The sequence below is a fragment of the Rhodamnia argentea genome, chromosome 11, assembly GCF_020921035.1.
Source record: "Rhodamnia argentea isolate NSW1041297 chromosome 11, ASM2092103v1, whole genome shotgun sequence".
Classification (NCBI taxonomy): Eukaryota; Viridiplantae; Streptophyta; class Magnoliopsida; order Myrtales; family Myrtaceae; genus Rhodamnia; species Rhodamnia argentea.
In genome coordinates this window covers 2,118,681-2,143,833 of record NC_063160.1, presented here as the reverse complement: position 1 = coordinate 2,143,833, position 25,153 = coordinate 2,118,681, and the positions used below count along the sequence as shown (strand labels likewise).

At 38.5% G+C, this 25,153-nt stretch overlaps 6 protein-coding genes across 7 annotated transcripts; 1 reads left to right on the top strand and 5 right to left on the bottom strand.

Annotated features, from left to right (window-relative positions):
• The first annotated feature begins 4,762 nt into the window (after positions 1-4,762).
• LOC115744052 (alpha-crystallin domain-containing protein 22.3) lies at positions 4,763-7,710 on the top strand. Of its 2 annotated transcripts, none has more exons than XM_030679140.2 (3): positions 4,763-4,968; positions 6,297-6,478; positions 7,157-7,710. In XM_030679140.2, exons 2-3 carry the CDS (start codon positions 6,310-6,312, stop codon positions 7,387-7,389), a joined length of 402 nt encoding a protein of 133 aa, XP_030535000.1. In that variant the 5' UTR covers positions 4,763-4,968; positions 6,297-6,309; the 3' UTR covers positions 7,390-7,710. The 2 variants fall into 2 exon arrangements, with proteins under 2 accessions (XP_030535000.1, XP_030535001.1); XM_030679141.2 differs by having other exon boundaries at positions 6,286-6,478.
• A 1,120-nt stretch (positions 7,711-8,830) lies between these two features.
• LOC115744117 (citrate-binding protein-like) lies at positions 8,831-9,751 on the bottom strand. Its single transcript, XM_030679216.2, has 2 exons — positions 9,324-9,751; positions 8,831-9,225 (listed from the first exon to the last, which is right to left on the bottom strand). Exons 1-2 carry the CDS (start codon positions 9,702-9,704, stop codon positions 8,836-8,838), a joined length of 771 nt encoding a protein of 256 aa, XP_030535076.1. The 5' UTR covers positions 9,705-9,751; the 3' UTR covers positions 8,831-8,835.
• Positions 9,752-12,508: 2,757 nt separating this feature from the next.
• On the bottom strand, positions 12,509-13,776 carry LOC115744119 (citrate-binding protein-like). Its single transcript, XM_030679219.1, has 2 exons — positions 13,429-13,776; positions 12,509-12,953 (listed from the first exon to the last, which is right to left on the bottom strand). Exons 1-2 carry the CDS (start codon positions 13,687-13,689, stop codon positions 12,567-12,569), a joined length of 648 nt encoding a protein of 215 aa, XP_030535079.1. The 5' UTR covers positions 13,690-13,776; the 3' UTR covers positions 12,509-12,566.
• A 1,109-nt stretch (positions 13,777-14,885) lies between these two features.
• LOC115744063 (citrate-binding protein-like) lies at positions 14,886-16,334 on the bottom strand. The gene is made up of 2 exons (XM_030679155.1): positions 16,083-16,334; positions 14,886-15,272 (listed from the first exon to the last, which is right to left on the bottom strand). Exons 1-2 carry the CDS (start codon positions 16,332-16,334, stop codon positions 14,886-14,888), a joined length of 639 nt encoding a protein of 212 aa, XP_030535015.1.
• A 3,626-nt stretch (positions 16,335-19,960) lies between these two features.
• On the bottom strand, positions 19,961-20,812 carry LOC115744062 (citrate-binding protein-like). Its single transcript, XM_030679153.2, has 2 exons — positions 20,546-20,812; positions 19,961-20,350 (listed from the first exon to the last, which is right to left on the bottom strand). The coding sequence occupies exons 1-2, from the start codon at positions 20,810-20,812 to the stop codon at positions 19,961-19,963; spliced, it is 657 nt and encodes a 218-aa protein (XP_030535013.1).
• Positions 20,813-22,430: 1,618 nt separating this feature from the next.
• On the bottom strand, positions 22,431-23,539 carry LOC115744058. The gene is made up of 3 exons (XM_030679150.2): positions 22,996-23,539; positions 22,680-22,910; positions 22,431-22,591 (listed from the first exon to the last, which is right to left on the bottom strand). The coding sequence occupies exons 1-3, from the start codon at positions 23,530-23,532 to the stop codon at positions 22,574-22,576; spliced, it is 786 nt and encodes a 261-aa protein (XP_030535010.2). The 5' UTR covers positions 23,533-23,539; the 3' UTR covers positions 22,431-22,573.
• Positions 23,540-25,153: the final 1,614 nt, after the last annotated feature.

Sequence of the window (25,153 nt, the reverse complement as noted above, 5' to 3'; positions counted from 1 at the left end):
TCTTTGCGACCTTTTTTCTTTTTTTATAAATTTGGATCATAGTTTAAATTTGTCGAGAAGGAAAATGTTATTTTTCGTTTGAAGTTTAAACCTAATTCTAAGTAGAAGAGTAGCTCCTATCAAATTTTCTTTTGTTCTCGGAGGTAGTTTGCAGTATGTTCGATTTTAACACTAAATAAGACTGTAGTTTAATAACTTATGTAATGTCACGTAGCTGTGATAATTATCATTGTTGTTTGGCTTAAGTAACATAATACCTGTTACATTATTGTTGTGTGAATAACATATGCAACAAGTTGTAAAAACATCGACATTCTCAAATACCCTAGTATTATTATTGATATAATAATGATCAATTTAGTAGTCAATTGTGATTACTCATGAATTTAATACCACGTATATAGTATTAGACATACAAATTGTCACGCGAAACATCTTTTTTTTATTTAAATTTACTATATTGTTTAAGATTACACTAATGGTATCCCGTGACACATTTGCTCAAAATTCATGTTTGTCTTACAAAAATCCAAACTGATACTCGTAATCCAAATCTACCATACTTTTAGCATCATGCTCAATATCCCATTAGAATGCAAACATGTGTACACACATGGTGGGTAGCTACACTACTAATTCAATGTGAAGAATGACAAATTAGACATGGAAAGTTCACATGCGTCGACACATATCCATTGTAACATGGGATATATATTGGTCGAGAGTACCGGTTTAGTGTTTTTTATAAGAAAAATTAGTTTGGATGAATTTGGAATGGGGTACTAGTTTAAGATTTTTGTGAGATAAAAACTAATTTAGGGTAAATGCGTTATGTATACTAATTTGGGATCTTTAATGGGATCGACTCAAACAAAAAGAAGAAGGAGGAAGAAAAGAAGGAACTCGTATTTGTGCGTGTGTGAGAGAGAAAGAGAAAGATAGAGTCGTCAATGGTGGTGGCCAAATGCGGAGGATCATCGGTAACAACGACAACAATGGCTTGAGGCAAGGAATCGACAGGACGGTAGCGGCAGAACTTTATTTAAAATTATTAGACCAAAATGAATTATAACGCACAAATGAACAAAAAACGACCAATCACCAAATCAGTCGAGCGGTACGTCATATTTCTCACCAAGCAAAGTTAAGAAACTTAACGAATACCCTTCTTGCCGCATCGATTTCACAAGTTTTAGAACTCAATTTTCACAAATCGAAAAGGTTTTTTTTTTTTTTTTAAAGGGCTTCGGTGGACGGTCACAAAATGTATTTATCCCAAGGCGTAACCTGTTTCAAAAACTAGGCAACGAAGACAGGTCCTGTGGAGCGGTGGGTGATTCTCGTATTGGCCCATGAATCTCAGCAAAGAACATGGGGCTCAACGGGTGTTAAGCCCTAGCCCATTTCTTAAATACTCTCTCTTCCAAATTTCCCCCCATTTTTTGTATGTAGATCATTTTATCATGTTAATTGTTAATGGTGTGTTTGTTTCTCCAAAAAAAAACTCATGTTTTTAAAAATATTGTTCCAAAAATGAAAGAGAATTATTGTTATCATTTATGAAACTATTTAGGCATAAATTATTGTCGACAACAAAATCAATTTTTATGGGCCGATTCTTTCGAGAGATACAATCAATCAAATTTGTTTTTTAAAAACAAACGGACCCTAAAAAGTAAATCTAGGTTCCAAATGAGCATGTGTGCTTATATGATGTTATTATTAAATGTGATAGCTGAGTTCATATTTTCTTTAAGGTGTTGATCATCAACCGAAAATAATCATAATTGGTTTACTTAAGAGGAAAATATCATTTTTTTTTGGTCTAAAGGAAAATATCATTTGTGCATATTGAAATTGGTCATGTTTTCTATGTTATATTTCGAGACCTTCCGAGAAATTGGGTTTATGGATGTACCGGAAATATTGGAAACAAGGTTGCTGAAATCGGGATTTTAGGTAAAATCGCTAATCATATCGTAAAATCATAAGATTTTAGCAATCGGTAGAAATAACATCGAGAAATGTCGTCCCTTTCATCTTGAGTTTTGATAAATATTTTGGACACCATTGGAATGAGCGGTAAATATAATGACAAGCTATAATGTAAACCCAATTCAAATATGTCAATTAGGGAAAAACACAGTGAGAATACAAAATTACCAATTACAATTTTGACAGACTAACACCTAGCACATAAAATAATAACCGATTTTGGTTGGTTTGTTTTTTTTTTTTTCCACGTCTTTATCAAGGCTGCAAATATTTCATTTGATTTCTCGAAATTAGTTAGATTTTTTCTGATTAGGCAAAAAGCCCATCTAAAATCGGTCTTAGTTGCAAGATTAGCAAGTCATTGATTTGACTAACCATTTTAAATATTTTACCAATTTGCGCGCGAGTGAAGTCGTCGAATGGATCTTAATCACGGTCACTTGGAGATTGTTTGAAGCTTGCAGAACAATGCAAAGTCTAAGAACTTGGAAAAATGACACAAATATTTTATAAATTTTGGTTCGATATGCAATGTGATTTATAAATTATTGATAAATATACAATATAGTCCATGGATTTTTAATATGTTCGATATGGTTTTTAAGCTATGTGGAAATGTTTAATGACTCCTCCCGTCAATTTATGTTAATCGAATCTGCTGATGTTACTTCTAATTCGAAAAGTTTGGATGGTGGACAAAAAAATAAAAAGTGTTACATATGAATTGTCCATGTAAGATATTCATCTCAAATCAATATAAAAAATTTCCATGTGAAATATTTCAAGTCCATAATTAATTTATTTCCCTTTCATAAGGGGATGGATAAAAAGACGGCTACGTTGGTTCATCATCTTTCAAAATTGAATTTAACATATAATAATCCGTGCCATCAAATAATCGTATGATATATCGGCTGAACAAATGGAAGTACTACATTCAACATTTATCAATATTTTAGGCACCATGTTGAACAAATTAAAAACTTGAAGACGACATTGAATATTTACCAATAGTATAGAGATGGAACAAATTAAAAGATCATTGACGACATTGCACATTTACCATTAATTTGAGGATCGAATCTCTCACGAAAATAAACAATGTGACCCAAATTGAATAGGAAGAATAATATGGAGACCCCACATAATTTCCTCTCGATTTTCTTACCCGTATATCCCGCGTTGGTATCACATATCAATCTTTAATTCTCAGTCGATGTTTTGTATTCTGAAATCCTGAATTTCTACGTTACTACATAGACCAAAAGAAATTTGCCAGCCTTCATTACACTTTTTTTTGTCTCATAAAAATTCTTCAACTTTAAGTTTACTCTTAATTCTACCATCAACATTATTTTTGGTCTCATAAAAACTACTAACTTTTACTTGAGTCTTAACTCTACACTCGTCAACCCTCCGTCAATAATTTCTATTGACAATCGAGAAATAGAAAACTCCCGAGCGTAAGTTGTTCAAGCATCTTGAGCCAAGTGTCTTGAGTGTAAGCTCTCCGATCGCAAGAGATGGAAAACCCCCGAGCACCGGAGATTGAAGACCGAGCACAAAATCGAAGATTCTCGAGCAAAATGGAAAAGAGCAATCAAAGAAAACCAACCTTAGTTGCTCCAATTTTTACCAAAATTTCAAATCCAGTAAGTCATATGAAAATTCATTTCCAAAAGAGGTCTATTTGGATATGAAATCCGGGAAAAAACTAGAGCAAGGCCGTGGAAATGACATATCACCGAGGACAGTTTTGGATGGAGAGTTAATGAGGATAGATATAAGGCTCAAGTAAAAAGTTGATGATTTTTTATTAGACAAAAAAAAAAAAAAAAGGATAAAAGTAGGAGTCAACCTAAAGTTGATGATTTTTTATAGGATAGTAAAAAAAATTTGTGGTAGAATTGGGACTAAACCAAGTGTTGAGGGTCTTTTATGAGACGGAAAAAAAGTTTAGGATATAATCGAGACTGAAGTTAAAGTTGTGGGGCTTTTTAGGCCTCAAACTTATTTTGAAAATGTTCAACTTTTTGTTGTTGTGAGTCAAAAATAGCATATGGCAACATGCACGACCTTCCTCAGGAAAAACATCTTCAGGTACTTGTCTAAGGGAGAGAGAAATTGTTGATGCTTGTTTAATGAAAAATGATTTGATCTTAGTATTTAGAAGACACCATGAAATCAATATAGATGAAGGTGGGCTGTAATTGAGGATTGAGTAGTAGGAATGTGACATTGATCGTTACTAGCTATCAAAGTAGCGAGAGCCAGGTGGGCTGAAACATATATAATACAATAGTACAAATAAACAAAATATTAAGTTCCGTTTATTTCGCAGAATATGAATGACTTGGAAGATATTTTTCAAAATATGATAGTTTATATTGCTTGAAATAATTAGTCAATAAGAATATTTTCACCATCAACCACAATATATGTTTAAATATATTCGTTGGCGATTAAAAATATTTCTCGTTTATTCATTTTTGTAAGGGATGCGAATAATCATTTTTGTTGTTTATTTTTTATGAAACAAACACAGCCTTAGACAATGCAATTTCTTTTTCACTATGGTAATTGGTTGTTTGAAATTTTTTTGGTACATTTGAATGATCATGTTAAATTTATCATAATGGTAAAAAATTGTCTTTTGAAACTTCTAAAAGGTCGCACTAATTCGTCATAGTGACGAAAGTTGTGGTTTTTCTTAAGGCATTGGGCCAAAATCGAAGAGGGACGAGAGTTGGGGGACTTCTCTTGTAATTTCGCCAGACAACTATTTTTTTTTTCTCTCTCTCTGTAGCTCGTTAGTCGTCCCTCGACTCCTTCCGCTCCCTCCATTTCTCTCTTTTCACTCCTCACGGCCACTCGCGCCGCCGTCGACAAGGTCACCGGACTGCCTGAAGGCCACGGCTGTTGCATCTCTCTCGTTGCCGAGATCGGCTGTCGTCCGAGGCCAAGTGGGTGTAGGTTTGTGTTTTCTCGAACTTCCTCTCGGTTTCCGTAACTGATGTGTCGAACTTTCCTAGGCCTTCTTGTTACTGTTCTTGCTCGATTCGTGGGTTCGTGGATCTCTTTTAATTGCGGGACTTTGCCAATGATCTTGTTTTTCTAGCCTTTGCACGGTGCTGAGCGAACTTGTCAGTATTTTGCCAGGTCTCTCTGTTTCCTCGGCCCTTTCACAGTTCTTTAGCGGATAGATGTGTTTTGCTAGGGGTGTCGATTCTTGATGCCATGCGAGAACACGCCAATGTGGGAAACAACTAAAGTTGAAACTGCCACACTGAAGCGTTCTGACCCATTTGCGAGCAAAGCAGTTCGGGTCATCACTGTTTTGGTAATGTCACGAAATGACATGAATAGCTGGCATGGATACAACACATGACATGAATTGGCAGCCCATGTACTTGGAAATGGTGCCGTTCTTGTGGGTTTGGTGGAGTTTCTTGGGTTTGTTCTGGGCTGTTATGAGATTCCTTTTGTGATGCTATTGCCCCATGTTGAAGGTTCTCCGCATGTTTTGGCTCAGTTGTCATGTGCTCATGTCTCAATTGCCTCTGGCGGTATGTCCCGTTTTTCTATTGAAACGTTAGAAGATGAGGTAGATCAAGCGCTACCATTTGAGGTTGATGTAATAAGGGAGAAAAGTGAAGTTTGTGATACACTAAGGAGGATTTCTAAGAGTTATAAAAAATGGCTCGGTATTTGATGATTTTTGCATGTAATTTTGGCGTTTTGAGTTCTCTGCGTTTCCATTTGGAAATTGATTCTTGCTTCTGCCATTGCCGAACCCGCCCTACAATGAAGCAACTCATGGCTGTTACTTAAAATCAACGGGAGAATTGTGACTTTATTCACTAGATGGTTGGTCTAACTGGTGCGACTAGATCACTGATAAGAGTGATCACACTAGCTCCTCATCTTCAAAGTTATAGCCCTGTATTTAAACTTCTAAGATTGATGTATTTCATAATGCTTTTCCATCAATTATGCATATCTAAATATCAGAAGAAGACTAGCACTCACCTCCATGTCAAATATATGTATATAGTGTGAGTAGTTAACGATTTTGTCATAATTTCCCTCAGAAACTGCTAAGCAACACTGAAGATTGATGTTGCTTTCCTTGTTCATTTATATGTCCTATTGTTCCTTGGTAGTTCTTATTCTTTGCAGCGAGAACAATTGCGCTTCTGGAAAATTTAACTTTGAGAAGTGACAAATGAAGGAAAAATTACCTGCGTTAGAACTCATAGAAAGTTTTTTCCTCATTCTGCTTATTTAATGTCAATTGACAGTTAAGTAGAAAATATGGATGCACAAGCATGTTCAGACAATCCACAAATGAAATCAGCTATTGTTCTTAGAGGGACTGCCAAAGATGGGAAACCTGGACCACCCGTTGGTGTTGTTGATATCGGGGTGGCTGAGAAAGCCTATCTATTTCGGGTTGCTGTGCCTGGTGTTGACAAGGAACCAGGTATTCGCCATTTTTTTTTCTTTTTGACTCTGTTCTTTGTGTATGCTCATTAGGAGAATATAGTATAATGCTCCTTGGGAAAGAATGCACGATTGGTCACTACTGTGAGGCGGAGAGCATGATTATTTTCAAGTGATTTCACAAGATTTTTGTGATGTTTTCCTTATATCCGTTGATTTATCCACATCAAATTCACTATATTAGATTATGCTATGCACTGTTTTCAGTGAGGAGCTCAGCTCTGTTTTTTGCGAGAAGCAAATGAGGTCAGGTTGATCTTGAGTTCGTTGATTATTTTAGCAAGGAAGTGAAAAAAAATTTAGTTGAGTTTCTTGAATGAAGACCTTCTGAGTTAGTTAAGTCCAAGCATCTAGCTTTATCAACTTAACTGAATAAGCTTGAGGTTGCCCCTATTGTGTTTTAGGTAACTGAATAAGCTTGAGGTTGCCCCTATTGTGTTTTAGGTGAGTGGAAAAGAGTGACATGATGGTGCATGAGGGTTGCTTGTTAAGTTATAACATTTTGTTGCATGTGAGATCTCTTCCACCCATGCAGCAGAGCCTGCATGATGTTGCTATGGTGACATCATTAAAGCATGCTTAACTTAATTTTGTTCAGCTTCAAGCTGTGATTTTCGTCTACCTTGTTATTTAAAGGATTGCTGTTTTTATTGAGAAGGTAAGCTGAAATGTTCTGTTGGAGCCGATGGGAGGGTTGAAGTACAGGGCGAGATCACGGATAGAGGCGTTTTGAGCAGCTCGTCAGATGTGTACCGGATGATAACCCAGCAACTGACTCCCACGGGGCCGTTCTCTGTTTATTTTAACCTGCCTGGACGTGTAGATACCCGTTTTACTCTTGCCAATTTCCGTCAAGATGGCATTCTGGAAGTAATTGCCTTCAAAAAGTGAACTCCAATGGTCATGCTAATGTTCTTATTCAGAAGTTTTATGTACAGGGCAGACAATGAGCAAATATTGCCGATTTCTGTGCAGCGGATGGCGCATCTTGATTATTTCATTCATAGGTCTAACAAAGCTGAACACTCGGAGTTAATTCTTGTGTACTTGGAGATAAAGCCTGAAGCTGTTTCCATCTTGGCTCCTGTAAAGGGGAATGCAATCACACAGATTGTCATATTTTGGCGATGCAGCATTGTCTTGCTGGCTTTATCTTGTATCCGGGTAGTTTTTCCTATTTCTTCAATCATTGGTGGTAGTCATTGATGGAGATATGACTTGTGTATCGCGGCAAAACATTGATTGTTGGGGACATCATGTGAAGTACTGTTGTAGTTCAGAATTGGATGTTGTCTTCAAATTTTGTGTTCTCTGCTCTTCCGGCGTGATACTCGTGCAGTCGGTTCGTTCATCTACCATCTTACTGTTCTTTTGCTTGCGGGTCTGATGTACAAGCTTATGGGTGAGCTAAAACGTTCCGAATCGGCGAAATCTGATTGAACCAAATCAATTTTTGCAGTCTGGCCCTGCCTTTTGAAGACGAAAGTTTAAGGCTCCCGTTGAGATGAATCGTCTCCTGAGTTCTATTATAGCCGATAATGTCCGCGGTTTTCAATGCAACAACACTACGATAACATGATTTCTAAAATTCAGGAGCGCACTCTATTAAAGAAACAGTTTAGGTCTACTCGTGCCAAATTTTTTTTTTGTCAAGTTCCATCATATTTTATTTTACAAGTCACATTATGTGCGTTATGTACTGTGTGAAAATTGCGAAATCCCGCTTCCTCACTCACGCGTTCCTTCTCTCAACCACCTTTGAGAAGGTGGCTAATCGAACTTCCCACCTTTCCCTTCCCAAGTGAGAAGAGTGGTCACTGGGGCAATTTCCGTGATTTACCAGTGCCAAGTTGTCTAAGCTTAAATCGGTTGTTCGTGTTTAAGACTTGAGAGCATTTCTCGAAACTTTTCAACAATTGACAGAGGGACTCGTCCTAAGGATGAAGTGTGGAAATTATAAGACTTTTTTTTTTTTTGCAAAAAATCAATGATTTGAAACACATTTTCCTAAAAAACGATTGCTTGTATTGCTTATAAAGAGAAATGACTGAAAAATATTTCATCGTCAACATAAATGTTTAGACATAAATTGTTTTCTCCAACGAAAATATTATTCATTAATTATTTATTTTAAGTGATACAAGTAATTATTTCTAAGAAGACGCTTTTCAAGTAATTCCTTTTTCACGGGAAAAAAAAAGTGGATGCTTTGCCTTCAAGACTTTGTGGACTTGCACTAGTGATTTTTTGTGAGACCCCTTTTACGATATATCCACATATTAAATGGAATTACGAGAAAAGATTTAAGACTAAATTAGCACAAATGCAAAATCATCATCAGTCACCCTTCTTCAAAACCCTAATTCCCTTCCAACATGACTCCATGTAGTAGGAAGCGTTGTCCTGTGCATAGACTCCGCATTTGAAGTAATGGAAGGTCCCCCCATAACCGATCGTCTCGAACTTGTACTCGCCGTCGATGTAGACCTTCAGGTTCGACGCGGTCACGTCGTGGATGATGTTGACCCTGAACCACCGGTCGTAGATGTTTGGAACCAAGACCGTGCCGTGGTAGTAGTACAAGGAACCGTTGTAGACTCTGAGCATCAGGGTCGTGTTCCGAGGGAACTGCGCCCCGAAGACTTGCGTGATGCACACACCGGAGGTGCCACATGGCACGTATCCATACGCCTCGAACTGCCACACTCCGGAGTAGTAAATGTATTGCTGCGGTTTAGCCGGAAACGATCCATTTTCAGAGAGATGATAAGCAATTCACACATCAACATGGAACAGAATCAAGATTTGAGGAGGACGGAGCAAACATTGAGCATGATCTCGGAGCGTGGCCGGGTGGGGCTGCCCTTGGAGAGAGGGTGGTCGGTGGAGTAAACCCAGAGCTTGTGGACTCCATCGATGAAGCTGTACCGGTCGCTCACCGGCAGGTCGTATGGCTTCTGTATGTGCAAGTTGGACTGGTTCAGCGGCAGCTCTTCAAAGCCGAAAGTTGGGTCCGATGGCCACAAGCTTGACGACGAGGGAGTCGAAGTCAAGATCAATGGAAGAAGAAGGAAGAGGGTGAGTTTTGAGATGGTGTTTGGGAGAAATTGGCGGTGAAGAGAGCCATCACCAGCATCCATTAGAGACTTCCCAACTAAAGCAGCAGTGCCTAGACTGATCTGAAAATGTTGCCAATCATGTACCATGCAAAAAAATATATAGAGAGATTTAATTTAGGTTTCCAACATTGGTGCCAGGAGATTAAAAAAAAAAAAAAATACCGGAAACGATGTTGATTGGGATGAAGCGAGCAAGTTAAAATGCAATATCAATTGATTTATTTGAGGAATAAATCCTTAATATATGAGTATATGCTTCATATATTCGAGTGGAATCTTCCTTAGTTTATGCATTGTGGTAACAACCTAGGCGGTTCTGGTGCTCATCCTATTCAATAAAGCATCTTGAAATATCCCTAAAAGATTCGGGAAATTTTACCTTGTAGGGTTCAATTTGGATGGCCGCTTTGGCAAAATTTGACCCAGGAAACCAAAGGGGAAAATTGTCTTGCATTGATATCAATTCAGTCATAAACATTTCAATTGTGCCAATTTTTTAGTCCTAAACCTTTCGTATTTGTGCTAATCGAGTTCATCCGGTCAATTTTGGCTGCAAACTACTAACATGAACGTTGATCATCTTATGTGGCATGGCCGGCGCTAACGTGGATATTTTTTAATATATTTTTTAAATTTTTTAATAATTATTTCAGTTTTTTCTTTACTTTTGTTTGTTTTTGGAATGAGGGCTAGTGACCCTTGTTGGCACTGGGCGAGGGGATTGTGGCCCTTGCTGTCCAAAACAAACAAAAGTAAAAAAAAAAAACCAAAAAAGCTATTAAAAAATTAAATAATATTAAAACATGTCCACGTCAATATTGACTGTGCCACGTAGAACGATTGGCGTCCACATCAATGATTTTTGGCCAAAATTAGATGGATGGACTCAATCGGCACAAATGCAAAAGGTTTATGACTAAATTGACATAATTAAAATATTTAAGACTAAATTAGCATAAATACAAAATGTTCTCCCGATGCCAGAGGATGCAAAGCTGCAAAAAGATGGTCATAATTAACACACTCTGAAAAACTAACCCTAAGGAAAATGAATAAATATAAGACGAGCTCGAGACTTTAATCTTGTCTATCCAAACCGTTAGGAGCGTGCATCATAACAATCAACGATACATACCGCAACCCAGGTAGATTGCCAAGAGGGAGCCCAAGTCCGAGTTCGTTAATATATCCAATTGGACCCACTTTCATTTAAAAGCTTAAGCTAATGAATTATGGATCAACTCTAATATATTAACTGCTCAACACCGCATCAATCCTTCAATGTGGGACTTTCTAATACAACTTACATGTGTATCTTGACAATCTTCATCCTCACACAAATCAATTGCCATATTATCTTATGTTATCTTTTCAATAGAAAATAAGGAGACTTGCCATGCTTATGGAACACCCCCATAATTTGTCCGTTAACGATGGCAAAAAGTGTTGAGGCAAAATTAATTTATGATATATACATGGACCCAGAAAAAACAATTAAGTAATAATGTAGACAAGCCGGCGATGGAAGTTATGTACCCGTGACGGTCAGCTTGAGTTCAATATTTACGAATAATAATTATTTTTTTTTCACTAATTATCTTATTAGGTTTTCTCTCTGTCTTATTTACTCGTCATCTTGTTTCATGGAATCGACTTTAGGGCATAAAGATTTTCAACTGGAGCTCGTAAATTTCTTCTTTTTCTAGAGAGGTTGTTGGTTAATCGCGAATCATGAATGATCGGCAGCTAAATGCCGAATAAAGAAAAGTACAAGAAGGTAGCTATCGAACTTCGTTTAGATTATCTCGTCGATCTCTACCGTGGAGTAGGCACATCATGGAACCATGCAAAACGTCCATTTTTAAAGTTTAATTTCTGCCATTTTAAACTTGGTCGAATCATTTGGTTTATTTGCACTTCCGCGTTCACGTTGGCTGTGACACATACACACGACGACCTACATTATAACCCCACATGATTAACGGCTCTGATTGACTTGGTTTATGATGCGAGTCTAGACAAGTTTTGCTTCGTTAGAAAGGACCTAGGGGAGCTACCAGGGTAATATTGTCCGCTTTGGGCCAGAACTCTCACGGCATTAAAACTCGTTATACAGAATAGAGAACTCCAAGGCTTTATCAACTAGCTCAGGACTCCCTTCAGTGATGTGGGACAAGAGACATGCACTTAGCCTCGCCCCACACACTTCCAGTCTGGAGGCGCAGCCTCCCCTACCATCCCCTCTTGCGCCCGCCGCCGATTGTCCGGGTCGTCACACTATCGATATCGACTCCATTCTCGTATGTCTTCACAATTAAAAGTAGCTATAACTTTACGTAAAGAATGAAATCGAGTGCTAAATCTTTGAATTGGTACATCCGATTTCTATACCTTTCCGAAAATATCTTTCGAGTCTTTCCGATACGTTGTACCGAAAGTTGCCTAAGTGAGACTTGAAGTTTGAATATGTGGTAGCCTGGACATGTATGTTCCAAGATAAGCGTAGGACTTGTCTGCACTTTCCATTTGATTGCACCGATTGAAATGTTCAGTGCTCAATGCCAGCTTTGAATAGAAACTTAGGATTTGATTATATGGATCAAAGGATTTCGGACTTGATCGCATTATACGCGAAAACTTTAGAACTTTCAAGATTGCATCTTTATAAGATGTTTATGGAGGTTACCCGTCAGCGAAGGTCTCCTAAAATTGATGAACAATTGGGGAGCAACCCTTTATCGAGGCACCTAACGATTTACAAGGTTTGCACATTTCCCATAATCTTTCCATTTTACTTTCCTATGTACCTAAAGTACAGGGGTCAAGGCACATGTTACCATATATAAAAACGTGCTGCGTAGCGCATCAAATTTTACGTAATCGACTCAGTTATTATTACAAAAGTAGCGACGACAAAGTCGATGTGACTAATGGAAACAAAAGGGTTCGTCAATCACATATCTTGAGAACCTTGACTCCCTTCCAACGCGACTCCATATAGTAGGAAGCATCATCTTGTGCATACACCCCGCACTTGAAGTAATGTGAAGCCCCGCCGCGACCGGGAGCCACCATCTTCAGCTGTCCGTCTATGTAGATCTTCACGGTGGAGGCATTCACGTCGTGTATCACGTTTAGCTTGAACCACCTGTTGTGTATGTTCTCGACCAAGACCGGGTTCCTGTAATAGTACAGCGAGCTGTTATAGACTCGGAGCATTAGGGTTGTGGCGTGAGGGCTCGCCCCGAAGACTTGCATGATGCACACGCCCGATGTTCCGCACGGCACGTACCCGTGTCCTTCGAATTGCCACACTCCGGAGGAATAATCATATCCCTATAATTCAGTTTAATCAAGCATTATTACTTGGTGAAAAGCATATGTTATAAACAATGTTTTCTTGATGTGAGTGCGACCATATTATTTGGATAGATTAAGAGTTTTTGATACGATAGGATAGTGATTCGACCACGACTAAACAACATCGTACTTTGTCTGCCTTGAAATGTCGTTGCAAATTGTCTGATCCCTATGTCACCATGCAGCTTGTGATGCAATGGACCACTGAAAGGAAACGCTACTCTACTATAGTAACACACGAATAATAACCTTGTGAGTCTGTGCTTTTGTCATGCTTTTCGAAACCGGGGCTCGGACTAGGACGTGAACTTATATGCGAAATCACTAACTGTTAAATCACATCGAAACATCAAGAGCCACCATCCTAACGCGGGTTCATAGTTCTCGATCTATCTCGGTGGTTTCTGCTGATTTCGGTAACATTGCGAGTTCGGGAGCAGTGAGAGCTTACGGTGATGCGGATCTCCGTGCGAGGGTTGGTTCGGCTTGTCGGCGTGTGAGGCTTGTCGCTGGAAAACACCCAGAGCTTGTGAACGCCATGTTCGAAGGAATACCGCTCAGCTTCAGGCACGTCGTAGGGTCGTTGAACGACGAAGTTGGATCGATTCAAGGGAAGAGACACGAACCCTTTCGTCGGATCGACGGGTTCCCAAGAGGCAATGCAGTGGACGAGGTCTAAGAACAGAGAGATTGAAAGAAGAATGCGAGTCATTTCTTTTTTTCTTTTTTTCGTTTTGTATTGTGGGAAGCAAGTCGAAGTTGAAGGTCTTGGCGAGAAGGTCCAGAGTTTAATGGGAGAAGAAGTAGGTGGCCATGGTGTTTTAAAATGTGCTGCATTCATTGTCATTTTGTACTTGGATACTTTCTGCCGGTGGAATCGTGCTTGTCATTAGTGTTAGGATTCGATGTATAATCAAATCGAAGTAAAATATAAGGCGAAAAAGAGAAATCGAGATACGAAATTTTACTTAAACTAGGGCTATGTTCAGTAGAAAATTTCATTTTAATTAGCACATCGCATCTCTCGTTACATCATTTAATCACTAACAAAAAATTATGGGCTTTAATCGTAAAAGTCTTTTGGTGTTTAGGGGGCATTGCCCCCTTGAGACTCGAGTTGGGGTGGCGCCCCTAGACCCCTGCTCGCTCAACGTGAAACGGGATCCACGCACTTTCTTGTCGCAAGGGAGGATGAACCACAACCCAATAATTAGATGCTCACAGGTGTGGCTCAAGAAAGCTGCTAAGACTTCTTAATTCGTTAGTAGCAGTATAGTGCCTTCAGTAGAGTCACAAGCAACTTTTCTAGCTACTCCTGAAATTGACAACGTCCCTCATTTCTATTCCATTCAACAGAATAGAAAGACAATCGACTCGACTCGACTTGACTCTCCTATGTTGTCCTAATTAGTAGGAAGTATTAAGTCCTAAATCATGTGTAAAGATCGTATTTGAGTATTAATCTTTTAATTGGAGGGTTCGAATCCTACATCTTTTCAAAAAGTGCAAGCGAGTCTTTTTGATAGGCTACGCAAAAGACTGTAAGGTCGCATATGTGGTTGCCTAAAAATCTATTTGCAGTATATGTTTAGGAGTTGCTTGCACTTTTTGTAAATGTCTTAGCACTTGATTGCACCAGCTGAATTGCTCTCTGCTCAACAGCAATTTCGAGCAAAAGTACAAAATCTGTATCTACCAACGACAAAAGGTTTACGATTTCATTGCATTGTTACACTTTTTGATGGAGATTACCGGCAAGCAAACGTCTCCTAAAGGCGATGAATGACCAGAGATCAACCCTATATCTAAGGTGCCTAAGGATAAGTCGACTGTTATCGAAGTCGACTCAGTTGTTATTACAAAAGTGGCGACGATTAAGTAGACGTGATTATGGAAAAAAAGTTCCAATCAATCACTTATCTTAAGAATCTTGATTTCCTTCCACCGCGACTCCATACAATTGGAAGGATAACGTTGAGCATAAACCCCGCATTTGAAGTAATGTGAAGCCTCACCACGACCAGGAGCCACCATCTTGAACTGTCCGTCTATGTAGATCTCCACGGCGGAGGCGTTCACGTGGTGGATCACGTTCAACTTGAACCATCTGTCGTAGATGTTCTCGAGCAAGACCGTGCTTGTGTAGTAAGACAGCGTGCCGTTGTAGACTACAAGCGCTGCGGTTGTGGCGTGAGGGCTCGCCCCGAAGACTTGCATGATGCACACGCCGGATGTCCCACGTGGCACGTATCCGTGTCCTTCGAATTGCCACACTCCGGAGGAATAATCATAACCCTGCAATGCGGTATGATTAAACTTTGTCAGTTGGTGAAAGTAAATATGATGAGTATACTGCAATGCGATCTCTCTTGAAATTTCATTGCAAATTGTCTGATACTTATTCCCCTATGCACTATGCAGCATGTGATGCAATGGATCACCGAAGGCAAAATGACATAAATGGTTTCTGAACTTTGGGGTAATGTGCAATAAGGTCTCCGAACTTTAAATTTGTTCCATGTGGTCCTTGAACTTTAGTTTAATGTTCAATGTGGACTCTGAACTTTTAACTTGTTCAACGTGGTCTCTGGACTTTTGTACATATTTAATGTAGTCCCCGAACGATATGAAAATGTTCAATGTAGTCCTTCTATCAATTTAAGATCGTAGACAAGCATAAATATTTTCATAGTGTCTGGGGACTAAATTGAACATGTACCAAAATTTCATGAGTTATATTGAACAAGTTAAAAGTTCAGGGATCACATTGCATATTGAGCTAAAGTTCGGGGACCACATTTGATAAATTAAAATTTCAGAGATCACATTGCATAATAGGTTAAAATTCAGAAACTATTCGTGTCATTTTCCCATCACTAAAAGTAAAGGCTACTACAATAGCACATGAACAATAACCTTATGGGTCACGCTTTTCGAAGACGGGGGGCTCAGACTAGAGACGTGAACTTATGAGCGAAATCACTAACCGACAAATCGCCTCCAAACATCAATAGCCACCATCCTAACCCGGGTTCATAATTCTCGATCTATCGGGTTTCTGGCGATTCCGATATCGTTGTGAGTTCGGGGTCATAGAAAGCTTACGCGGATGCGAATCTCGGTGCGAGGCGCGGTGTGGCTTGTGGGAGCGTGAGGCTTGTCACTGGAGTACACCCAAAGCTTGTGAACTCCATGTTGGAAGGAATACCGCTCATCCTCAGGTACGTCGTAGGGTCGCTGAACATCGAAGTTGGATCGATTCAATGGAAGAGACACGAACCCTTCCGTTGGTCCGGAAGAGGCAACGTGGTGGACGAAGGCTAGGCACAGAGAAATCGAGAGAAGCAGGCGAGTCATTGTCCCCGGGAAGAGCAAGAGAAATTGAGTAGATTGGCAAAGGAGGTCCAGACTTTAAAGGGAGTAGTGGCATTTTCAATGAGCTATGTTCATTGTCCCTTTGTGCTTGGGTACTTGTGCTTGTCATTAGATACTAGCGATTCCAAGCTCTCGTGTGCTTATATGGGTGTGTAGTATATATGTGTGTATACATTTCTTACCTCTTTATTAAGGTTTATATTAACGATCGTCTCGAGATACCTATTAAGTATGTTTTCTTTACAATAATTCGATTGTCGAGAGCTTATTTTTGCATAGCATGAAAGTAATGGGAAAAGTATAAAAAAAAGTCCTAAATTTATTGCATCCGTGCCAATTCAGTCCCAAATATTTTTTTGTTACCAATTCAGTCATATCCCTTTTGCATTCATGCCAATTCAATTCTAAATCTTTTGTATTTATGCCAGTTGAGTCAATCTGGTCAATTTTGGCCGAAAATCGCTGACGTGGATGTCGATTATCCTATGTGGTACGGCTGGCACCGACGTGGATGTTTCTTTAATATTATTTTAATATTTTAAAAAAATCAAAAAATGCTTAAAAATATATTAGAAAGATTAAAATAATATTTAAAAAAGTCTATGTTAGCGCCAACCATACCATGTGGGACAATCAACGTTCATGTCGGCGATTTCCGGCCACAATTGACTGGATTGGCTCGGTTGGCATATATGCAAAAGATTTAAGATTGAATTGGTACAAATGCAAAATGTTTATGATTGAATTGACAAAAAAAAAAAAAAAGGTTTAGGAATGAATTGACGCAAATGTAATAGGTTTAAAACTTTTTTGACCTTCTCCAGGAGAGTAATCAATGCATCCAAAACTTTAATGTATCCTCAATTAGTTGCTTAGCAAATTGTCTTGAAAAGCTCGTAATCCTTTTAAAAATTATTATCTAATCGAAAATATAGTCATTGTCCTCCTTTTTCGCTTTGTGCCACCAAAGCAGGAAGTTTTTCTAGAAATCCCTCAATGTGTGTATGTGTGAAATTATGAATGCTAACTATTAAACTTGTCTATTCTATTTACAACTATGTCTACAGCCCAATTCGACATAAATTTTTTGGCCAACATATTCAATATGTTTTAACCACATGAAAATGTTTTCAATCTTTTATTCTTATAGTATAAAGTTAAAATTAAGTACTTGATTTTCTTTTCTTTCAAAATTTAGTTAGAATATAGAAATATTGCTTTATCTTAAGAAAATTGTGAAAATAGTTATTATTCTTGCAAACTCATCAAGGTCTAGATTTGGCGGGGATGATTATCCAAAAAGTCCTAAACCTATTGTACGGCGGCCAATTCAGTCCTAAACTTTTCAATTGTGCCAATATAATTCTAAATCTTTTGATGATTTACCAATTTAGTCCTAAACCTTGCAATCGTGCCAATATAATCCTAAACTTTTTGATAATTTGTCAAAGTAGTCTTTTTTGCCAATATAGATTTAGGATTAAATTAGCAAATCGTCAAAATATTTATGAATAAAATTGGCATAATTGAAAGGTTTAAAATTGAATTGACAAATTGTTAAAAAATTTTAAGATTTTTTGGATAATTTTTCCGATTTGGCCCCATTACCCTCAATGGAGCTAGACCTGGCGTTGTTGAGGACGTCGAGGCCAGATCTGGCTCCATCGAGCATGGAACGGCCAGCTTTGGCTCCTCTCGTGATAATCATCGCAATTGTCGAGCAACCATGCTAGATACCTTTGGTACTTTTGTTGGTCTGTGGTCGCCTATGTCGGATACAATTTAGTAGGACTTCTCGTGTTACGACACCATAGCCGAATGAGGCCATACTCTGTTTTTGTTTGCTCATGGGTCATACGTCCGCCACACTGTAAATCTTTGGTGTTGTCAAAGCACAAGATCTCCAATCCATCCATTTTTAATCCATGCTTACCCGATGACATATGTCGTTTCTCACGTGATCAGCCACAAGGTTGCGTTCAATGTAGAAAAGTAACAAATCGTTGTTACAAAAGCAATCAAGTGAAGCTTTACTATACGAGATCATCATTTCAATAACATTTTCTCTCGACAACCTTAACAGCCTTTCAACGGTGTAGAAATGTCCAGCTTATTTGCTTACATCATTCCATGTCTACTCTCCTTCCTGTTTTCCATGTGCAGTTGCCCCTCAACTTCGTCGAGATGTAGACAATCTCAAGCAAACCAGATAAGCTTGTAAATCACTTTCCATTTAGCCTGTTTTACCATCTTTTCTAAACCTACAGTACGGAGGCCAATTCATTCGTTAACTCTTTTCATTTGGCCAGTTTAGTCCTAAATCGTTGTGATGATTTGTTAATGTAATCCTTTTAGCCAATTTTAGTGAGAAATTGCCGATATGACGATCTAGCTAGCACCGATCGTCTTATGTAGCTTGAACGACGCCGATGTGGATGGTTTTTGCAAATTTTTGTAAATTTTCGATTTTTTCCATTTTTTTAGTCGGAGCAAAAGGTAGTCTTTGCTCCCCTTTACATATGAAGAAAGAAATAAGGGTCGAAGTTTAGACCGCTCATACACGTTGTTGACTTTTGGCCAAATTTTGAGTAGAAAGGCTACGTCGACAAATTAGCAAAAAAATTAGGATCAAATTTGCCAAATTGAGCAGAACTAATATCATAATATCTTGCTTGTTATAAATGCTTTAGGACTTAATTATATATGTTTTAGGACTTATGATGCACTTTTTTTTTTTTTATTTATTTCAAGTCAAGATGACTTGAAAATGCTTAACCAGGCAACCAATTTCCTTATAAAAGCCCGTCCGACAAAAATTGTCTACCTGTCCCTGCAAGTGACACGTGGCGCGTATTAATTGGACAGTCAAATCCATCAGCATGAGTCTCTTTTACCTGCTTCTAGAAGAGGACAACATCTACATAAAAAAGGAGCGCTTTGCCGATATCCCTCTATAGGTTGGAAGTATTCTAGAGGTTTTCCATTTGAATTTGACACCGACGGGTAATATCGTTATGTTTTGCATAAGAGAATTGTTAAGCTGACGGATGCCGTCACGCTGGTGCTTTACTTGCCAATCAGATCGAAATCACAAATATAATATATTTTTTAGAAAGTTGCTAGCCCGACAGTATGACAAGATTGTTAGTTATTTCTGATCACATGATCTCTCAATCAATGAATGTTTTATGCAAAACACACGATGATGGTGTGTGGGTCTATAGTTGAGATTGTATAGTCCCCGACAAGATTGTCATGAAAACATTTTCCTATTTTTGAAGAGAATAAAGGAATCAAACTACAAAAGCAACGATAGATATAAGGGAGTTTGGCGAGAGCCGTCATTTTCCAAATTTTTTTCGCCTACGGTGTAACTCATGAAATTTCGTATAATATATTCATATCTTTGGAACAAATGCTTCTTATGCATTATTTCAAGGACACTTATATTCTTTCATCGCTCTTTTCTTTGACTAATGTTTAACATTATAATTCTTAAGTTAAATAAGCCACTTGAATTATTTTCGTGTCTCTATAGATGATACGTATAGTCATTACAAAGCAAGCGAAACTTGCTGTGCGATGCCTCCGTTTTACTTGCTCTTTCTTCAGAACGTCAACATCTTGAGAACCTTAACGTCCTTCCAACGTGACTCCATGCAGTGAGATTTATTATCTTGACTATAAACCCCGAACTTAAAATAGTGAGAAGCCCCGCCGCTGCCCGGAGCCTCATACTTGAGTTGGCCGTCGATGTAGATCTTCACATTGGAGTCGTCGATGTCGTGGATCACATTGAGCTGGAACCATCTATCGTAGATGTTCTCAACCAAGACTTGGCGACTGTGGTAGTACAGTGTGCCATTGTAGACCCGAAGCATGGCGGTCGTCTCGTGACCAACGGTCCCGAACACTTGCATGATGCAGACGCCCGTCGTTCCGCTTGGCACGTATCCTTGCCCTTCGAATTGCCACACTCCGGAGGAATAGTCATATCCCTGTTTAGTGTCTTAATTTCGTCAGCAAGCAGTGTTGTTGAAAGAACCATCAAATTTACCTCATGGGATACTAAGATAGACCATTTCATGAGTCCACAGATAACATGGATTAAGTCCTATCTGTTAAGTTCGTGTTCCAAGTTCGGGTCCGGGGTCCCGAACCTCGGGACTTGACTAGTCATGGATGTAGCTTACATGGATACGAACTTTGGTGCGTGGCCCGGTTTTGCTTGTGGGGGAGTGAGGCTTGTCGGTGTCGAACACGTACAGCGTGTGAGCTCCATCTTTGAAGCTGTATCTCTGATCTACCGGCACGTCATACGACCTTTGCACGACGAAGTTGGATTGATTCAGCGGAATAGGCAAGAACCCTACTGACGGATGAATCTGCGTCTGAGCATCAACTTGGTGTGGCACCAAATAACCGAGGCTCAAGCACAAAAGAATTGCAAGGATTGTCATTGCTTAAGTGTTCTAGTAAGGGACGAAAGAGATTGATGAAGAAGATGATTATTGTTTCTTCCGTTTGGCAGCTGTAATTGTTTCTATAGTGTACTGTATAGTTCGATGATCTTGCCGTCATTAGATACGAAGCATGGGAGTTTTTACCACTTCGTCTTTACTGTGCTAAATCACACCGAAATATAAAAAAAAAAAAATATTAGGCTCTATTTGGCAATGATTCTGTACCTAAAAAATGATTCCGATCAAAATCACTTTTTTTGATTCCGTTCCCCGGATGATTTTTTGAGAATCAGAATGCGTTTGGTAACTGTTTAAAATTTTTGTTCCCGGAACAGAAACGCGTTTGGTAGCTGCACAAAATTTTCGTTTCCAATTTGTCATTTAAATCAAATAATTATATAATCACATTTCATGGCAAAGAATAGGGAAAATAATCAAATAGTGATTATGGAGCAAAAAAAAAAAAAAAGAAAAAGAAAAAAGCAACAAAATTTTCGTTCCCAATTCGTTTTTCGATTTGTCATGAATATACAATCATTTATATTGTTTGAAAAGTAATTCGTATTACATTTACATATTTTGTCTAAATCATTTGTTTGTTATTATTTCTTGTGATTTTTATATTGATTACCAAAAAAAAAAAAAAAAAAAGAAAAGCTCCTTAGTGCGCAACCGCCTATAGTTTTGCACTCTTATATTTACACATCGTACAAACTTATAAGACTTGCAACTCAACTACATTGAATTTTTTTTTTCACCCAACTTGACAAATTTTTTGTGCGGCTTGAAAAATGGAGAAAAAATGGAGATTTAGTTCGTGACACGGAGGGTTGGTTTTTTTTTTGGCCCTATTTACACTGCGGCTAGGTTTTTTTTCGTTTATTAGAGGATTTTGTTACATGAGAGACTTGTGAGCGCTATTTACACATCGTACAAGCATTTCCAATGTTCGTTTGTGCACTGACTTCTCAACTAAAAATATGCAGGATCTCCTCAAACATAGTATACCAGTACTTATACATTCAAATCATCATAACCAGCAACACAGATGTAAAAACTGCATACAATCGGTGTGCATATTGACATTCAGCCCTGAAAAAATACATATCAACAAGCCATCACCCTATACTAATTACATCAAAAAATGCATATGCCAGTGGCAAGCCATCACCCTATACTAATTACATAAAAAAATGCATATGCCAGCACCAAAAAATGCATCCGCCAGTGACAAGCCATCACCCTATGATAAACATAAATATTGCAAAGTACTCAAAAAAACAAGATTACAAAAGTGAGAAACATAAAGTCAATGAATTTCAGGCATATTATTATCCTTTGCCATTTGATTTGCAATATTTTTCCTAAGAATGTTCATCTCAGCGGTAGCCTCCTCATGCAACATATCATCTCCAACCTCCTCCTACAAAGGTCCACACGCAAACTCCGAATCTCCATATCGGGAAATTTTTTTGTCCATCCTATCTTGGTCACGAATGTAATTATGGAGAGCACAACACGCAATGACAATAAATGCTTGCTTTCGAACAAGAAATGGAGGCATCTTTCTCAAATTAGCAAAGCGATTCTTCAATGCCCCAAATGACCTCTCGATGACATTCCTTAGCGAAGAATGCCTATGATTGAACAATTCTCTTGCCGTTTTAGGTCGCCTTCCTCTACCCCTATAATCATTCGGATGATACCTTTCACCTCTAAATGGGGTTAAAAATCCCGGAAGTGCTGCATAACTAGAATCTACGACATAGTATTTGCCTAAAAAAAATTATATATACATTTGTTATGATATGCAAATGCAATATAATCATAAAGAAAATCATGAGATTATAAACAAAGCAAGTACCTGGTGGTGGTCGAGGAAATTGCAGTCGAGGAGTCTCCAGTGTTGCCGAAAGGACTCACAATCGTTGGCAGATCCTTCCCACCCAGCACAAATGAAAGTAAATTTCATGTCAAATGAACAAACGCACAACACATTCCGAGTGGTAATCCCTTTCCCGCCTCTATATGGGATTTGCTTCGACACGGGGACGGAAGCATTAATATGGGTGCCATCAATAGCACATATGCAGCCCTATGATTTAATGAAGGTCAACTGTTACATAAGATTATCAACTACAAGGTGGAGTGATATACGTGACAACATTATGAAATTATACCTTGAAGTAGCGTTTATGGTTATGATCCATAAGAATCTCCTCCGGGACAACATCAAATGAAGGTGGTTTGATATTCTCCTTTGCTAGTTTGATAAATGCTTTCAACACATCGGTGAAATACTTGCTGACAGTTTCTCCCGAGCGTTGAAATCTCTCACATAACTCTCTATTAGAGTTACCATGACCAATCAAAGATAAAAAGATCCCAACTTGTTCATCTACCTTAACATACCAATTATCTTTCAACCAGCCTCTTGCTCTCATTAAATCACACAGGTTCAAAAACACATGTCTTTCCAACCTAAAAGCTTCATATATTCTATCAGAATGTCCACAAAGAAGCTCCCTCATCCATTCCGGTCCCGACAACCGACTGTCCCTAATAGGTTCTTTCGTATGCATAGACTTGTCAATCATGACAATGCACAGCCACATCATCATTATGTCAATATCAAAGTCATTCAAGTAATGTCCAAACGATGTTACCTCCTCATCAGACGGACTATTTTCTCCCCCTTCCATAATACCTAATGCCATCACACAAATACAATAACATTAATATAAACAATTGTAGAAAAAAATCAATAACGATCGATAACATAAGTTGTAAAGTAGGAGGAAATCAAATACTACAATCATACGGCATGTATCGTACCCATGCCACCACAAAAATAAATGAGTCTCAACATAAATATCTTTAAAAACCAAATAATATCATAACATAAGTCATAGAGCAACATAAAACCAAACATAAAATCACACGAAATCCCAAGTACATTTTCCAATATCCACTAAAGACACCGGAGAATTCCATTTCTCATTTCACTTGGAGTTTGGATGAAAGCCTCCCTCCATGTGGCACTAGCGCATGCACGTTCCAATGCTTTGTGGTAAAGATCCTCCTCTAAATCAGGAATGCTCAGCAGGACCTTAATCACATTTGATACGGAAAAGGGGTCTTCGGGTGCCGATGTGACCCGTGAGGTGGCTGCAGAGTCACTCGCTTGACTTGTTCTAGTTTTTATCATCTCTTGCAAGGCTTTGCAGGTACCGGCAACATTAAATGCCTTACTCTTTCTTCTCCTCTTGGTATTTGGAGCCCTTTCCAAGTTGTGCTCTCCAGTTGTAAAAACCCCCTCATCAATTTGGTGTTCACATAAGAAGGATGGATCACCATCTGCATTGTCACCACCATTATTGCCTTCCTCCGACTCCAAATCATCAGCAATTCCTACAGCCTGTTCTCCAAGAGCATAAGTATCACCAAATACCAGGATCAATTAAGAGTAATAAGGAAATCCATCCTTCTTGAATTTTGCCAACTCAGTATTACCCCGCAATTTTCACAATAATGACATATGTCGACAATACAAGCAAACCGCTTTAAACACACATACATAATGATGTCAACATGAATAAAGGTATTATGATACCTTGATGTGTTCTTCCTATACTTTTGGATCATCGACGAAACCTGTTTTATTGACATTATCCCAGCCAAATTCGGATTTGCCAAGAAGCTTCTTAAAACTACCAAACTGTCTTCTCGGTTTGTTCATCTTGTTCCTCAATTGCAATTGCATAAATCCAAGTCCCGACCGAGTATTGAATTCAATCCTTATGGTTTTCCACCCTGGTTTGTTGAAAGTACAAGAGGTCATATTTCCCTCTTTGACCTCTTCTACCATCAAACTCACAAAGAGGTTTGTGGCAGTGTCGGTCCACTTTGCATTTCCTGCCTCTATTTGGGATGCCATTTGCTACTACATGCAACCATAACATAATCATAACACTTGCTTTGAAAAATAGTCCACATAACTCGACCTCGCTTGCTATACTTGTGATGCTAATCAAGAAAAAAGGAAGTGCATAGAGCTGAAACTAATCGGAGTGCAACAGGGAATGCTTGGTGGGTATTCGAAGCAACTAGCACAAATCTTGCGCCACCTAGATAGTTGTCAAGACATAAAAGGTATTTCAAGCATAAAGAGCTTGAAAGTGCGGAGGCTCCATTGCAACCGAACTAGAAACCAAATTAGATCTTTAGCATAAATTTTGTGGACAACATTAAGTAGAGAATGGCAAGGTAAGAGCATATAGACAGTGATGTAAGAATGAAAAGGGAGACTCTAAGCCACTAAAAGGCATAGTAGACTAT